Raw genomic sequence first — 14,598 nt, 5'->3', positions numbered from 1 at the left:
ATTTGTTCCCATTTCTGGAAGGTAGTACATGATTCAGATTTGCGATTTTAAATAACCTAATGCAATGAGAATAGTTTTGGAGATTTTGTAAGATAAAATAAATGTTTAAGTAAAAAGGTTTTCAAGATTAAGGTCATCAATTAAAGTCAATTAGAGTATTAAAATAATAACGATCACATTTAATGAAAATGCTTTCTAAATTATTCATTTCAAGTTGTGAATACTCCGTTTTACCTACCTGAAGCTATTCTGATATTCGTTCCCTGAGTAAAACATTCCCGATTTAGAGTGACAGAAAATAATTTCATTTATTTGGTTACAACATGGGTATATTAATTGTGGTGACAAAGAAGAAAAAAGGTGAATATATATGTATGTAAGAAAAACTTATATGGCTTGAATGTTCTGTTTTATATTATCCAAATTAAATAAATCAACTTACATAGTTCTTCTCTATCAAGAGACTGTGCACCGCCTCCAAATAAGCCTTTGAAGAATCCCCTGTTTGGTGCTTCAGGTGTTTCTACAGGAGTGAAGAGTTCACCCAACATTTCCTTTAAAATCAAAACATATTGTAATTGCTAACGTTTCAGGGAAACTAAACTATAATTAGCAAAACCATCACTATAGACTCTTTAACTTAAGCTTATAATGTTATCTGTTGAGATTCACAATTCAGAGTACATTTCAAATGATCAGATCCAGGACATACTGAGTCACACAGTAAGTTGTTAAAACTAATTGGCTAAGACTAACTTGCTGCTTGTTACGGCTTGATTACTTTTCTTACATTTCAAGATAATATTCCTGCTTAAGCTGGAAGGAGATTCCAATCTTTGACAAAATTTTCACATAACTCTTATTATCAAGAATTGGTAACCGGGTTAATAATTAGGTCTTCCCACATTAGAAAGAAGAAAAGCTACTAGCAAGTTGAAAAATCTAGTATAATGATGATGAAACAGTTTTGGAATTAGCACCTTCACTGAGTCAAAACATTAGGAATTTAGAAAGACACACCAACTCATTTTTTCATAAAAATATGCTACGAAAAGAATTATGCCAACATAAACTTGGAATTTCAGAAATCTGGCAGGGAGATGGGAGGGCTTCTTCCTATATTGTCAACGAGTTTTGTGAATTACTGCCAATATTCCTCCAAGCACAGAAATGATAAAAGTAAGTCAGGAGACAAGAAAGGTTACTGACATATTAATGACTTTGTAGATAACACATAAAGAGAGGCGTTTCTATAAGGAGAATGATAGTAACAATATTATTTACAAGGCAGCTTTGGGAGCTTTAGAATGAACAAAATCATAGTGAGGCTTTCGGATTGCATTTCTGCCCAATGAATAGAAGTAGCTATTACACATAAAATAAATATACTAGTGGTATTAGTTCTGCTGTACCGTGGTATTATATTATTATAGTTGGAGCTAATGTTTGTACTATTTCTTCCTGAGCTCTGGGTTAAAAAAGTTATTAAGAATATCCGAAGATTTTACTTTTCGAGAAATCTGTATTAATTTTGTCTCTCCAACCAGATTATAAATGAGAGAAGATAATTATTAACACTATACAACATAGTTTCATTTATAATGTTGAAGTGGGATCGAAGCCTTTACATTTTAATTTTCTTTCCTCTGGATTTCTATAAAGCGGAGTAAAACTAGAATGAAAAACTTCCTGACATCAATAAATCAAACTTGTTAAAACCTACCATAGAATATACTGATACCTTTATTTCATTCAAATTAATATTAGACTTTATCAAAGGTGTTTTTAGATATATTTCCAATCTTTTTTATACTGTATTTCACTGATTCTAATTTAAACTACATCTGTTAAATTGATACAACAAAAATGGCAAACAGCTACCAGTTGAGTGTGTTTTACACTAAAACAAGAGTAGTATGACATATAAACAGTGATAGCATAAAGATAAGCATTTTAAAATTAACCTCACTTTAGAATTATGGTTTACAACTATTAATTTATTTAGTGTTTAATGGGCTTACAATTTTACAAATGTTAAGAGATATTTTAAAAAGAAAAAAACAACAACCAGATATCACAGTATCCACCAAGAGTCACTATAGTGTAATGAAGTGAGTATAAACTTGGGAACCATATGGACCTGGGTTTGTCACCTCTGCCTTTTACTTGTGGAGGAATCTTAAGCAAATCAGTCTCAGAGAACTTGTTTCCTCTACTTTGAAAAGAACAGATAATACCTATCTCTCAGGAATGTTTTCAGGGTTAAAGATAATGAAACACATAAAGCACCAAGAGTAGACACTCAATGATATATACACTAAAATAGAAAAATCTCCATTCATACAATTAGAGATAAAACAAATTAGAAAATATGCAAGTCATTTATCAATAGATTAACAATATGAACAGATATCTTTAATGGAAGTTTAAAATTTAGTGTTTCTTTAAAGAGTCTGCATTGTCCCCAGTCTGCAATGTCCCCAGTCTTAGGATTTGATATTAAAAATGTATTACAACAGTATTAAATAGTACCTATAGGTATTTTTCACATACACAGAGAGTGCCAAAAAAAATGTACACACATTTTAAGAAAGGAAAACTGTATTAAAATTGTAATACTCAATATATACCAAAAACAAAAGATGAATACAAGTCACGTTTGACTTCTGCAATTACAAGAGGTGCTCAGAGTGGTTACCATCAGTGTAATTTTAATAGTTTTTTCCCTTCATAACATGTGTATACATTTTTTTGGCACCTTCCGTATTTAAATAAGGACTTTAGCCATTATTAAATTTACTATTTAGAATGATTAATTTTAACAATTAGTAAATGTTGGTGGAATCTAAAATAGATTTGTATTTTCTGTGCTATTTCTCTACATATCAGTAACAGTCAACTACCTGTCGGAAACAATATCTGAGATTTTTAAACTACTACAAAATATAAATATACAGAAACAAATATACTTGTCTGATGTTAGACTCCTGGATCTCATTTGTCATATGTATTACCAGTGTTACGTGGTAAAATTTAGGACTAATTTCATGAATGGGTCAATGTATGTGCTTTAATTATTACTAAACTCTTTTTAATACATAAAATGATCAATTTTAATAATTTTGATTAAGAAAACCCTATAAGAATAGTCCAAATAAATATCTTTTAAGATGAGCACAGCAAAAATTACAACACTGAATGTGTAATATTTTAGAAGTTAAATAGTTCAACTGTCATCAACTTTTTACAGTGAGTACTTGGGGTTTTGTTTATAGATTACAATCTTGAGGTGGTTAGAACAGTTATTAACTTAATTGTTTAAACTAATTAATTGATATGTTCCACCTCTTTATGATTATGGCTTTAAGGTTCAAAAATAAATTAAAATAGATCATCAATTTGAAAAGATAACTTGTTAATTTTCCTTTGTTTTTACTCAAGATATGGTTAGACTAATGGTGTGGAAAGAAATTTAAGTATTTCAATCCATAGACATACACTTTTGACTAACTACCTCTCATTGATAATAAAAAGTCCATTAACTTTTTTTTATTCCCAATATTTTATTTTCCATTTTTATTGAGCTATAATTGACAAATAAAAACCTATATATTTAAGATATTCAACATGATGTTCTGATATTATGTACACATTGTGAAATGATTACCACAACCAAGCTAAAAATAGATATGCATATATATACATATACATACACATACATATACATATACATATACATACATATATACATATACATCCATCACCTCATATAGTTACTTTGTGTCTGTGGTTAAGAATACTTCAGATCTATTCAGAAATTATCAAATATACACTATTATTAACTATAGTCATCATGTTGTACATTAAGTCTCTGGAACTTATTTGTCTTAAAACTGAAAGCTCATACTGTGTGGCCAACAACTCCGCATTTCCCTCACTCATTCCCTGACCCGTGCGTGGTAACCACCCTTCTACTGTTTCTATTAGTTTAACTTTTTTAGATTTCACACATAAGTGATATCATACTGTGTTTGATTTTCTGTGTCTAGCTTATTTCCTTTAGCATAATACCCCCAGGTCAGTCATGTTTTCACAAATGTAAGGATTTCCTTCTTTATTAGGCTAATGTTCCACTTCATTTGTGTGTGTGTGTGTGTGTGTGTGTGTGTGTATTTCTTTTTAAATCATGCTCTTTTGATCACTGTAGCTTTACAATAACTCTTAAACTCAGGGAGTGTTAGTCCTTCAATTTTCTTCTTTTTCAGAGTTGTTCTACCTATTATTTTAGGGCTTATGCATTTGCAAAAGAATTTTAGAATAAACTTGTCAATTTCTATACAAAAAAATCCCACTGGGATTTCATTTGGGATTGCCTTGAATCTACAAATCAATTTTGAGAGAACACTGAGTTTTTTGACCCATGAACAAGGTACATATTTCAATTTATTCAGGTTATTAAAATTTCCTTTCAACATTTTGTGGCTTTCACTGTAAAAGTCTTTCATATTTTTGTTAGATTTATCCCAAAATATTTCTTTTTTTTTTGTTGCTATTGTAAACAGTGTTCTTTAAATCTTGATTTTCAAATGTCTACTGCTATTATAGAAATAATTTTTTCTTCTACATATCGATCTCATATCCTGCAACCTTGTCAAATTCACTTATTTCTAGTAGCTTTTGGGGTATATTTCATTGTATTTCCTATATAGATGATCATGTCGTTTGTGAATAATAACAGGTTTCTTTTTTCTTTTCTAAACAGGTTTCTTTTTTGCCTTTTCTTTATTTTTCTTCCCTGAAGGAAGTGGCTAAAACGTTAAATACAACATTGAATAGAAGAGGTGTTGAGAGTGAACATTCCTTTCTAGCTCCTGATTTTAAGGAAAAATCATTCAGTATGTCATCATTAAGTATTATGTTAGGTATAGATTTTTCTCGGATGTCCTTTGAGTTACCTTTTATCCCTTGTTTGCTGAGATATTTTCTTAAAAATTGGGAATGGGTGTTAGACTTTGTCAACTGCTTTCTATTTTTTTTTAGTTTACTAATATGTGAATTATATTGATTAACAAATGTTAAGTCAATCCTGCATTCCTGGTATAAATCCCACTTGGTCATGATAAAGTACCATGACCAGAACTATCCTTTGCTAAATTTACTAAAATTTTGATTAGAATTTTTACACCTATATTTTTGAAGCATATTGGTCTATATGTAATTTTGTTTAATGTCTTTGTCTGGTTTTGGTATCATGTTAATGGTTGTTTGATGGAGTAAGTTGGGAAGCATTTCCTGCATTAATTTTTGGAAGAGTTTTGTGTAGAACTGGTATTATTTTTTCCTGAGTGTTGATAGAATTCACCAGTGATATGGGCCTGGAGTCTTCTTTGTCCAAGGTTTCTAATCTCAATTTCAATCACTCTAATTGATATAATGCTCTTCAGGTTATCTATCTTTTCTTGAGTGAGCTTCGGTAACTTGTGTCTCAGAAGGAATTTGTCCATTTGCATTTAAGATCCAGTTTTTTAATCTTTTGGCATAAAGTTGTTTATAATATCTCCTTTTCCATTTTAACATTTGTAGAACCTATAGTAATGTCACTTCTTTCCTTCTTGATGCTGGTAATTTGTAACTTCTCTTCCTAATGAGTCTGGCTTGAGATCGATTTTATTGGTTGCAGAGATCAAGCTTTTGGTTTCAGTAATGTTTTTCTATTGTTTCCCTGTTTTAAATTTCATTGATTCCACAATATTATTTTTCTTTCTTCTGCTTCCTTTGGATTTAAGTTGCTCTTCTTTTTCAATTTCTTAAGGTGGAAGCTAAGATCAGTGATTTGATGAAAACTTCTTTTCTAACATAGGTGTTTTAGTGTTATAAACTTGCCAAGTTTAAACACCCAGTATTTTTTTTTTCCTTTTGCTATACTTTCAAGTTACATAATCTTTTCTTTTATATTGTAGTCTGTTGTTAATCCTATCCAATATATTCTTCATCTCAAACACTGTTTTTCATCTCTAGATATTCAATTTTGGCCTTTTATATCTTCCATGTCTTCACTCAACTTTTTGAACATATGGAATTCATTTGTATCTGTTTTAAATGTCCTTCTGTGCTAATTCCAATGTCTGGGTCAGTTCTGATTTGGTTTCTATTGACTGATTATTCTTCTCAGTAATGAGCACGTTTTCCTATCTTTTTGCATGCTTGCTAATCTCACTGGATGTCAGACACTGATTTTTTCCTTGTTGGGTGCTGATGTTTTTGACTTTCTCTAGGTTGTCTTTAGCTTTATTCTGGGATACTGGAAAACATTTCGATCCTTTTGGGTCTTGCTTTCATGATTTGTTAGGCAGGTATGGAGCAATGTTCAGTTTAAAGATAATTATTCCTCACTCAAGAGCCAAGACTGCTTGAGTACTTCACCCACTTCCCAACTGAAGTAGGCTGAACAATGGCCATCTAAGGATATCAGGTCCTAATCCCTGGAACCTACAAGTATTACCTTACAAGGAAAAAATGGTCTATGCAGATGTGATTAAGTATTTTGCCATGGGGAAATTATCCTGGATTATTTTGAATGGATGAGTACTAAATCCAATTACAAGTTCCCTTTTAAAAGAGAGGCAGAAAGATCTGATACATGCAGAAGAGAAGGAGGCGATGTGACCAGGGAAGCAGAGCTTGAAGTAATGCAGCCAGAAGTCAAGGAATGCCGGCAGCTACAAGATGGAAGAGGCAAGAAACAGATTCTCCTCTAGCGCCTCTGGAGGGAGCATGACCCTGCCAAAACCTTGATTTCGGCTCAGTGAAACTTATTTCACACTTCTGGCTTTCAGAAGTTTGACAGAATAAATTGATATTGTTTTGGCCACTAAGTTTATGGTTAGGTTATGGTTTAAGTTTACAGTTTAAGTTTATCTGTTACATCAGCCTCAGGAAATGGATACACTCATGAATTATAAGCATTAATATTTTTCAGTCTGGCTGTTAGGAATAGGCACTGCTTCTGGCCCTCACACCAGAGCACAATTCTCTCTACTCCTTCCAGATGCTTCTTTCCCTGGCCAGAGATTTTATGTACATGCATGTGTTGAACAGTACTATAGTGAACACTCTTAGGGGTCCCTCTGCAGATTTCCAGAGTTCTCTCTCTGTATAGCAATCTCTTCTCTGTTACTCTTTTCTAAGAATTCTCCCTTACTTGGTCTTCCCAGACTCTTGGTTCTGTCACCTCAACTTGGAAAGTAGGCAATACTTTGCCTCAGTACCTTCTTTGTGTGCCATATTCTGGAAACTCTATCAAGGCATTAAAACTGGGTACCTCCTTTGTTTCTTATCTCTCAGGGATTACTTTCCTTCATTGCCTGATGTCCAGGATCTTGAAAACCCTTGTTTCATGTTTTTGTATGTTTTGGGTTGTTTCAGGCAGGGAGGTTAATCTGGTCCCTATTATTTCATGCCGGCTGGAAACTCCGTTAATGTTCGTAGGCATCTAAGAAGATACGTACTTTTTCTTTTTGGTTAAAGTTAAATGAATATACAATGTAACAGGGAACTCTGGGAACCAAGGAACACCGTTTATAAATAAAGTTCATGGTATTTTTTATTCAACAGACTTTTAGCAAGGCATTATTTTTAGGCAACGAAAATATAGAGGTAAATAAAATGTCAATATTGTCCAAAGAAAACATTTTATCACAAACTTTTTGAACAGAATCCATTTTTCATTTATCTTCATAATATGAAGGTACATAGCAGATAGTGATTAAAATAAATTGAGTGTACTACTAAATGATCATTTCATTTAAATGTGAATTGGTAAAGTTTACTATATCTGCTTGATTTTTATTAAAGTAGTTAAGAGAAAGCACTGATCAAAGAACAGAATTAACTGATCTCAGAAAAGTGATGAAGTTTAAAATTTTGAATAGCTGAATTAAGACTACGTTTCAGATTGAAGTGAATTAAAAATAGTCAATTGTCCATTTATATTTCTTAATATAGTAACATTTTACTATTGAGGGAACACTAAAGGAAAATTTTACACACCACTAAAGGAAAATTTTACACACCCCATAATGAGCAAAGTTTTAAGTAAAAAACTTAGAAGTCTTTGAAAAACTCTTCCACCCAAATGTAAATGGGAACTTCAATCTAAAATATCACCTATGTCACTCTGTTTCACCCTCAAGGTTTATAACATCATTAGGAATACATTTCCAGTACAGTCTAGCTTACTGAAATAATACTACTAACATCTAACATGGAGCACATGCTATGCTGAGCACTTTATGTGCATTGTCTTCCCTAATCCACACCATAAACTATGACATAGATATTATTTTTTCCTAATTTTAAAGATGATAAAGCTCAGAGCCAGTAAGTAACTTGTCTAAGGGCTCATGATTCTGTAATTAGCAAGGCTGGGACTCAGATTCAGTGTTCTTGACTCTAAAGCTCATGTTCTAAAAATAAGCCACGATTCATATTTACAAACAAATGCAATAAGGCTAATTAATCTGCAAAAACTTTCATGATAAAGTTCCCTTAGATATGTTTTCTTCCAAACATCAAATATCCAATTGATATTTTAGCTCACTATTTCCAGAGCAATTTTATTTTAACTGGTGAAGCTAAAATGATCATTTCTAATATATAAGTAAGCACATAAGGCACTCAAATATTTGAAAAAGGCAGTTTTATATTTAAAGAATTTGTAGTCTCTCACAAAGAGATCAACAAAAATAGAAGAAAACTATAAAGCCTTATTTTTCCTTACATGCATATACATCCTTGTGATCACAGGGAAGGGACGACATAATTTGCCCTAAAATACATGTAAATATAATTATTTTCACATTAACATACTTCTTTAAAAAGGACATTTTGGATGTGTGTGTATAATGGATATTGATTCGATGTGGACAGTGGGTACAAAATGTATGTACCATTTCATATATCTTTGCCATCACTGGAGAGAAAAAAATATGGGTTAATGAGATGAAAAGTCCCTTTATAATAAGAGTCTGATGAAGTTACTTAAGTCTCAAAGCATGTACTCTGAAAGTCTCAATAAAGGGTTTGGATTTTCCCACGTATGCTCATTTGTACACTCCTGTGTGTAAGGGATGGACATTATCAGGGACCTTAGAGAATATTTCACCTCTGAAGAAACCATAGAAATATTTTTGTTATTTACCTGAAGATTTTCACAGGTCTCTTGACTGTAAGTGAGTCTCTGGATTTCTGTAGGTGAAACAAGATACAATGCTTGTCCATTGTTGGTGAAGCAGAATGTTCTGGCTATCCGCATATTGGTAAGGGGCAAGTAATACACATCCAATAGAGGCCTTAAACTTGGCAAACTTGAGAAAAAAATTAAAAACTTGTTAATAATAAAAAAGGTAGTTTTAGTCTTGAACAAACTATTATAGAAGGTAAAAATTACAGGGACATTATAAATCTTAGGATTTAGTACACTCGAGTGGGAGATAAAAATAATTTGTATTCCTCATATATTTGTTCATTATTAACTCAGTGAAATTAAATTCTGTTTATAAGACTGTAAACAAAAGCTTATCTTTCAAACTGAATATAATTCTGTAATATTACGTTTTGCTATATCTTTGCTTTAAAAACTATCAAATTCTTACCTAAAAGTCATAATGTGTCCGTTGGCACAGAAACAGGCAAGGCAGATACTGTTACTCAAAGCTACGATATCACCACGAAGCACAAATGAGGTCTCTGTAATGTTTTGCTTGTAAGCACAGTTCTGAGTTGGCAGTGAGATTACTTTTGCTTGCTTTTCAGAACATATCACTGCATACTGGTTTTCACTAATTTCCTGAGAAGAGGAAGGGGATACAGAGACCGGCCGTCTTTTCTTCAGTTTCTCCTTTTCATCTTTTTCTTCAGGAACATTGTGTTCTCTCCAGGATTCATATGCAGGGGGCACTAAGCAGCCTGTGGTGTCCAGGAATGCCATTCTCAGGATCGCTCCTTTCAACCTCAAGATAGTACCTAAAATATGTGAGTTCAGTAGATAACAAATATTTTAATCCACACGGTAAATATGTTTATTCCAATTCTGACACTCAAAAATGTATGAAATGCATATTAAACTGAAATGGTACCCTGGCTTACTGGCAGAATTCATACTTCAGATGATATTTGAATCTGGAAAAATGTATCAGTATTACATGCCCCAAATAGATAAGGACCACCAAACAGATAAATGCTGGCATTTCGGAATTACGTCTTCTCTCATACCTGGCAAGTGTACTACCGAGTATGAGAGCAAGTAGACGGCATCTAGGGCTGCGCTGTCCAACATGGCAGCCACTAGAAATGTATGGCTATATGGCACTTGAAATGTGGCTTATCCAAATTGTGGCATGCTACGAGAGTAAAATACATGCTGATTTGAAGACTCATTACAAAAAATATTTAAAAATAAATTATCTCAATGAAAATACTGATTATATGCTAAAATAAAAGTATTTTGTTTATACGGGGCTAAATAAAATGCTTTTAAAATTAATTTTTTTGGTTTTTAATTTTTTAATATGGCTACTAGAAAATGAAAATTCTATGTGTAGCTCACATTGCATTTTGAATGGACAGTAGTGAGCTACAGGGCTGATGAGAAAAAAATTTTCCACATATTTCTAAACATTACTTCAGAAAATCAAGATTTCCCTTTAAACGATCGTGTTTCCCTGAAAATAAGACCGAGTCTTATTTTAATTTTTGCTCCAAAAGACACATTAGGGCTTATGTTCAGGTGATGTCATCCTAAAAAATCATGCTAGGGCTTATTTTCCTGTTAGGTCTTATTTTCCGGGAAACACGGTATTTACTAGTAAATGTCAAATACATTCAAGGTATTATTTTAGTCAACTTATAGGCTTCATTTAGGGGTGATATTTCTTGACTTGCTTTGGGACTTCCTTTCCCCCACATCCTTGAAAATGTAAATATGCTTTATACTCATTTCTAAGTAAGCTAAATGACAGTATTAATATTAAGGGTTTGGAAACCAATGAAAAGGAGAGTACAGACTTGATTTAGCCTTCCAGTTCTTATTTTAAAAGACTTTTCGTATTTTATTGCTTTACACTTACATAACATTTTATAGTTTGCAAAAATTTTACCATATATGATTTTCTTTTATTTCTAAGGGGAAGAGTTCCTAATGTCTTCTCAAAATTCTTCTTAGAAGACAAAATATTGTTTCCTTTCTTCTTTGCATTTATATATTTTGTCTATAGCAGGGTTGCCAGATAAAATAAACGACGCCCAGTTAAATGTGAATTTCAGATACATAATGAATACTTTTTTTAGTATAAGTGTGTCCCAAGTACTACATTAGCTGTCTAAATACTGCACAGGACATACTTAAATCAAAAAGTATTTGCTACCTGAAATTCAAATTTAACTGAACATCCTGTATTCTACTTGGTAAATCTGGTAACCTTAGTCTATAGTACAGGTTTTGCAATAGACAATTTATTTTAAACAGTTGGCTAATTTGAGGACTACACATATCAACATACGTGAGATACAGTGGATTTTCTAAAAATGTACGAAGATAATATTTAAATATATGCCTGTCCTATAGTTACCAGGCTTTTGTATGTTTTCCAGCAGAGCACTGGTTAACTGTTGGGCTCTTCTCTTAAAGGGAAAAACAAAAAAAGTGGGGACAAAGTAGACCATTTCAGGTTCGTAAGCATAGAAACCCATCTGCTTGAAAAACAGCTTTCTCCTCCTCGTAGTTATAATACGGATAACATGATATGAATGTCACTGTGATATTTTAAAATAGGTACCTTATTTAAGAATATAAATCTCAAAGGTTCCACCACTGAGAAGGAACTCAAAAGTTTTCTTTTACATATGAAAATTATGTTTATATCAGAGTAAATTTATAGCTAATTTGATTGTACTGCAAGTTGGAAAATATCTTGAATATTTTATGTAGATAATAAATTATCTATATTTAATCATTCTCTCATTTTTATTTACTGGAAACATTTATTTTCTTATTACAAACTGACACAGGTGTGTTATAGAAAAATTTTAAACTATAAATTATTAAAAAGAAAATAAAAATTACACACAATCCCATTACTCAGTCATAATTACTACTGTGTTTCCCTGAAAATAAGACCTAGCTGGACCATCAGCTCTAATGTGTCTTTTGGAGTAAAAATTAATATAAGAGCCGGTCTTATTTTACTATAATATAAGATTGGGTCTTATATAATATAATATCAGACTGGGTCTTATATTAATTTTTGCTCCAAAAGATGCATTAGAGCTAATGGTCTGACTAGGTCTTATTTTCAGGGAAACATGGTATTAACATTTTGATTGTCATCTTTCTAGCTTGTTTTCTATACAAATATTTGCTGCTTACTAATAAGAAATGAGATTCATAAGAATATCATCATTATGTAACCTTTTCTATCAACTAGGCATACAGTATATACTCAAATATTTATTGAGCTGAATGAATAAATCAAAGTTCCTTTCATGGAAAGATGGTCCAGAAATGAACATTAATATGTAATTATATTTTAATTCTAAATTCCAAATATTGTTGAAGTCTATTATGCAAACAAGAGGTACACTAATGAGCAAAATCACATTTTTTTTCTATCTAGATCAGCATAAAATAGTAATGGAAACCAGAATTCTCAGTTGCTTCCAGACCTATCAGACTCCACATATATTTGATAAAATTCAATCTTATTTTCAATATATGAAGACCATAATTTTTTCTTCTTAAATTTGCTATTAAGCTACCTTTCCTTAATACCTCAAAGAAGAAAAATAATCTATTTTAAGACTTCACACTTACAGATTGAAAATAGCCAAGTGTATAATGTTTAAAAACATATTGTTTTTCTCTTAAATATGTACCATCTTTTGCGTATAGAACATAATATTTTGAAGTATCCTGGAATGCATTAAAATAACAGTTTTTTTCCATTTTCCTACATAACAATCATTTTAGACATGATCCTAAAGCTTTAAAAATTGTAAAACCTGAATGGCTGTATAAATAAATGATATTCTGGAATCTTATTCCATATATTCCTTTATTAAAAATATAAGACTATAACTATCCCCATTTAGATTACATTTTAGGATTCTTAGATTGATTCCAAAATGAAAAGCAAAGGCTTCTATTACATTACAGCAAATCAAAACTTCACTGTAAGTGCAGTACCAGAGCATACATACCACTTGGAGACACGATTACCGGCTGAAGAAGTCTTTGCTCTCCTCCTGGGGGAAGGTTCAGTGCAATGACAAGCACCGTTCCCAAGGTCGTGCCAACCCATAAGCACGGGGAAGGAGATGAGTCTGCCTTTCGAGTAAAAGTTTCACAGAAATGAAGAGCAGAGATTGCTTCTCGGGATTCTTTATCAATGCTGGTTACACTTGAACTCCGGGATCGGCTGAAGGAATTATCTTTTACATCTGAAATGATTTAAAATGTGAGATTGTTCAAATTATATGCTTTTTTTGTTTGGTATAAATTTGGCCAAATAGTTAACCTGCAAAAAGACAAAAATCTATACAGCACATTTAATTTCAATCTCTTAATTGAAAAGAAAAAAAATTTACTTGTATGCTAATAACTTTGCCTTTGCTTAAATATATAATACAAATGATCAAATCCATATTTGCCAGAACGAAGCTGGGTGCATCCCAGTAAATTTCTGGATGTGTGATCTTTATGGTTTGTAGTGCAGCTCTCTGTTGATATCCTGGCTGTGTTTCTAATCTTAGCCCTCACACCACCTTCTTTTCTCATGGTGCTGTTTCTTCCTTTGGTAATACAATTTTATGATACAGTAGAATTTAAAACGTGTGGGTAATTTCAATTTTCTACATTAAAAAATGCATTTAGAAGTACTGTGATTCTACCTTCAAATTTACTGTACGATGGATGTCACCCCACCCCAAATCTGTCCATATGAAAGTCTTTAATCCATAAAAATTTAGCTTTCACTTTTCTTGAATGCCATTTTAACTGTAATCCACATTCACCTAAGATATTTTTCATCACACTGTATAAATGGTATCTGGTTCACACTTGACTTGATACCAGGGATATTCCCTTTACCCAGCTCTGTCTGTAATAACACAGATACTTATAAATTATACTAAGAAACTCTCTCTTGTCTTCAGCTACCTTCTTTGTGGCCAATGTCAAGTGTGTCTCAAGCCCTGGCCTCTTATCTCTTGGAACTGCATTTCTAAATGATTATGGGAAATTTTCCTGTTATGTCTCACTAGGCAAAATCAAAACTAATTATTTCTCGAAAGCTCTAAATTCTTCTAATGATACTATTTATATTAATGACACACCTGTCCCCTAAGTGAGTCACAGTTTTGGTTCTTCCCCTTCACTTTACCTATACTTCTGATGGGGCGCAATGTCCTATGCTTATTCCAGGGTTGCTTTTTTCTTTCCATTTCCAATCAACCCCCAGCACCCTGAGTTTGCACCTCCACCACCATTCCTCTAGATGACTACATAATTCCCAAGTGATCTTCCCACCTTCAGTCTGTCACTGT

The 14,598-nt window shown here is 32.3% G+C and overlaps 1 protein-coding gene across 6 annotated transcripts in view; it reads right to left on the bottom strand.

The window, feature by feature from the left end:
- STXBP5 (syntaxin binding protein 5) overlaps positions 1 to 14,598 on the bottom strand; it is a 158,862-nt gene that overhangs the window by 9,525 nt on the left and 134,739 nt on the right. For all 6 annotated transcript variants that reach the window (XM_019746935.2, XM_019746931.2, XM_074333689.1 and 3 more), the window contains 4 exons: positions 13,255 to 13,494; positions 9,654 to 10,023; positions 9,200 to 9,365; positions 443 to 554 (listed from right to left, as the gene is read on the bottom strand). In XM_019746935.2, coding sequence (XP_019602494.2) covers positions 443 to 554; positions 9,200 to 9,365; positions 9,654 to 10,023; positions 13,255 to 13,494 — 888 coding nt within the window. The remainder of the gene's footprint in view (positions 1 to 442; positions 555 to 9,199; positions 9,366 to 9,653; positions 10,024 to 13,254; positions 13,495 to 14,598) is intronic.

The sequence above is a fragment of the Rhinolophus sinicus genome, linkage group LG05 (genome assembly GCF_036562045.2).
Source record: "Rhinolophus sinicus isolate RSC01 linkage group LG05, ASM3656204v1, whole genome shotgun sequence".
NCBI classification, from domain to species: domain Eukaryota; kingdom Metazoa; phylum Chordata; class Mammalia; order Chiroptera; family Rhinolophidae; genus Rhinolophus; species Rhinolophus sinicus.
Note: the sequence above shows the minus strand (reverse complement) of the source record. Positions and strands in the feature narration are given on the sequence as shown.